The 2,443-nt window shown below is 51.2% G+C and overlaps 1 protein-coding gene across 1 annotated transcript; it reads right to left on the bottom strand.

Annotated features, from left to right (window-relative positions):
• Positions 1-6: 6 nt before the first annotated feature.
• LOC118416911 (proto-oncogene tyrosine-protein kinase receptor Ret-like) lies at positions 7-2,437 on the bottom strand. Its single transcript, XM_035822197.1, has one exon. The coding sequence runs from the start codon at positions 2,435-2,437 to the stop codon at positions 89-91; it is 2,349 nt and encodes a 782-aa protein (XP_035678090.1). The 3' UTR covers positions 7-88.
• Positions 2,438-2,443: the final 6 nt, after the last annotated feature.

Here is a 2,443-nt window from a genome sequence, read left to right as displayed (position 1 = left end):
TTTACACTGCTTTGCAGTGGGCCGGACTATAAGAACTAACTGGTAGGAAGAAAAAAAGACTATGAGAATTTGGCTGTCTGTAGAGACTTCATTTGTATGAAATGTTATGATTAACGAGGTGAGCGGCATCCCTCCGCGGCATCAACTGGTCTATCTTTTGCAACAGTTCTTCAGGCGTCGGCCGCTTTCTTGGGTCCACAATCCAGCAGGACCTGATGATGCGGTACACCGACAGCGGACAGTTCTCCGGCTGCTGCAGACGGACTCCTTTCTTCAGCAGCTCCAACAGTGTGCACACGTCCGGGTGCATCGGACCGCCAGCATAGCGCGGCTCCTCCCCAAAGCTGGCGATCTCCCACAGCAGCACACCGCACGACCACACGTCACTCTCGCACGTGTACACCCCGTCCCGTAACGACTCCACGGCCATCCACTTCAGCGGCAACAGCTCCTCCTCCCCGCCCTGGTTGGTGCGTTTGTACGCCGACGACACGTAAACGTCACGGGCGAGCCCGAAATCCGCGATCTTGGCCACTTTCCTATCGCTGATGACGACGTTACGAGCTGCGATGTCCCTGTGTACGATCTTCAAACGTGCCAGCTCTGATAACCCATTGGCCACACCTGCAGCAAAAACGAGTCGTTCTAACAGTCTTCTATGCCCCGTCACCCGGCACTCTTCTCTCATGCTCCACAGGTACCGCCGCAGTTCTTCATTGGCCGCGTACTCCACGACAATGTACTGCGGGTCCGATTTAGTCAGAGCTCCATAAAATTTGACCACGTTCGGGTGTCCCTCTTTGTCCTCGTGGATCCTTGCAAGGATGTCCATTTCACGACGAAAGTCGCGGACAGCTGACTCTGTTATGCGGTCAGGCCGGATACATTTGGCGGCGACCAAAACCTCGTAGCCTGCCGGGACGCGCAGTCTTCCCCGCACGACATGGCCGAACTCTCCCTCACCGATCATGTGTTCGAAACGAATGTCCTCTTTGTCAATTTCCCACGATGAAAAGGTTTCCATTTCTATGTCATCCTCTGTGTTCTTTGTATGTACCCCACGCCGTCTTACCAGGGTCACAATCACGATGCAACCGACTATAACCATGACACTGATAACGGGGATCAGCACTTGAACGACAACTTGGTTATGTTCAGATTTGGGAACGTTCTCACAAAATTTACCCCACTGTCCTTCTGCACAAGTGCAGGTGCCATTGGCTGAATTACATATGGCGTTGTTCTGACAGCGACAGCTCATGCTGCAGTTCAAACCGAAACTGCCAGGAGCGCAGGTGTGGTCACACCTGTCTCCATGAAGACCTGGAGGACAAATGTAAAAGTTCTGACATAATTCACCCCACTGTCCTTCTGCACAAATGCAGGTGCCATTGGCTGGATCACACGAGGCGTTGTTCTGACAGCGACAGCTCATGCTGCAGTTCAAACCGAAACTGCCAGGTGCGCAGTTGTACTCACACTTGTCTCCACGACGACCTGGAGGACACAGACAGCCCTCCCACCTGTCACACGTTCCTCCATACTGGCAGTCACAGACCTGGCTACAAACTTTTCCATAATAGTTGGGTGGGCATTTGGTAGCGTTGAGAACGAAAGTGGCATTGATTTCTTCACCGTCTACAGCCTTTACCACGCAAATATATTCACCATTGGCTGATTCTGAGATTGTCTGTAGAATGATTTTTGTGCCATTAACGTTATAATCGTTTTTCGCTTGATAAACCCACGTCATGTTTGCAACTCGGATATGTGGGGTCAGGCAAGTCAAAGTCAGATTGGTACCGATGTACTTCACGACTGAATCGCCTGGTGTAGCGACGATAACAACCTCAGGCCAGGGAATATCACAGGCCCTCCCTCTCCAGCCCGGATGACACTCACAGGCACCGTTGAAGCCATGGCAACGAGCTCCGTTCTTACAAACGCAGTCCTTGTCACAGTACAGACCGTACCTGCCTTCGGGACACCCTGTAATGTTGTACTGGAATATGTACTCCACGTGCATTGTGGCCTCGTAATATGCGACGTTACCGCCACATTGAATTCGATAGGGCGACGTGGACCACATCTCATTTATCTCTATAAGCCAAACATAACGGATACCTACCATGTCGCACTGACCATTCTTTGTCCACTCAGGCAACGTGTCACTACCACGAGAAGCATCAAACAGTACAAACTTACCCTTACTTCTCAACTGTCTGTCGCGACATTGAAACTCGATTCTGCCTTGATTCTCAAGCGCCGCTCTGTACAATTCTGCATTTCCCCTCAGGCCGGCAATACACAATCGTAGAGAGCAATTTTCCATGATAGCATTAAAGCCATGGTCCCGCCAATAGGGGATTACGTCGGCTGACTTGTACCGCCTGCCCCCATTTAGTACGACATCGTACGTTCCATTAGTACTGCTCATCAATAA

The sequence above is a fragment of the Branchiostoma floridae genome, chromosome 5 (genome assembly GCF_000003815.2).
Source record: "Branchiostoma floridae strain S238N-H82 chromosome 5, Bfl_VNyyK, whole genome shotgun sequence".
In the NCBI taxonomy this organism is placed as follows: domain Eukaryota; kingdom Metazoa; phylum Chordata; class Leptocardii; order Amphioxiformes; family Branchiostomatidae; genus Branchiostoma; species Branchiostoma floridae.
Note: the sequence above shows the minus strand (reverse complement) of the source record. Positions and strands in the feature narration are given on the sequence as shown.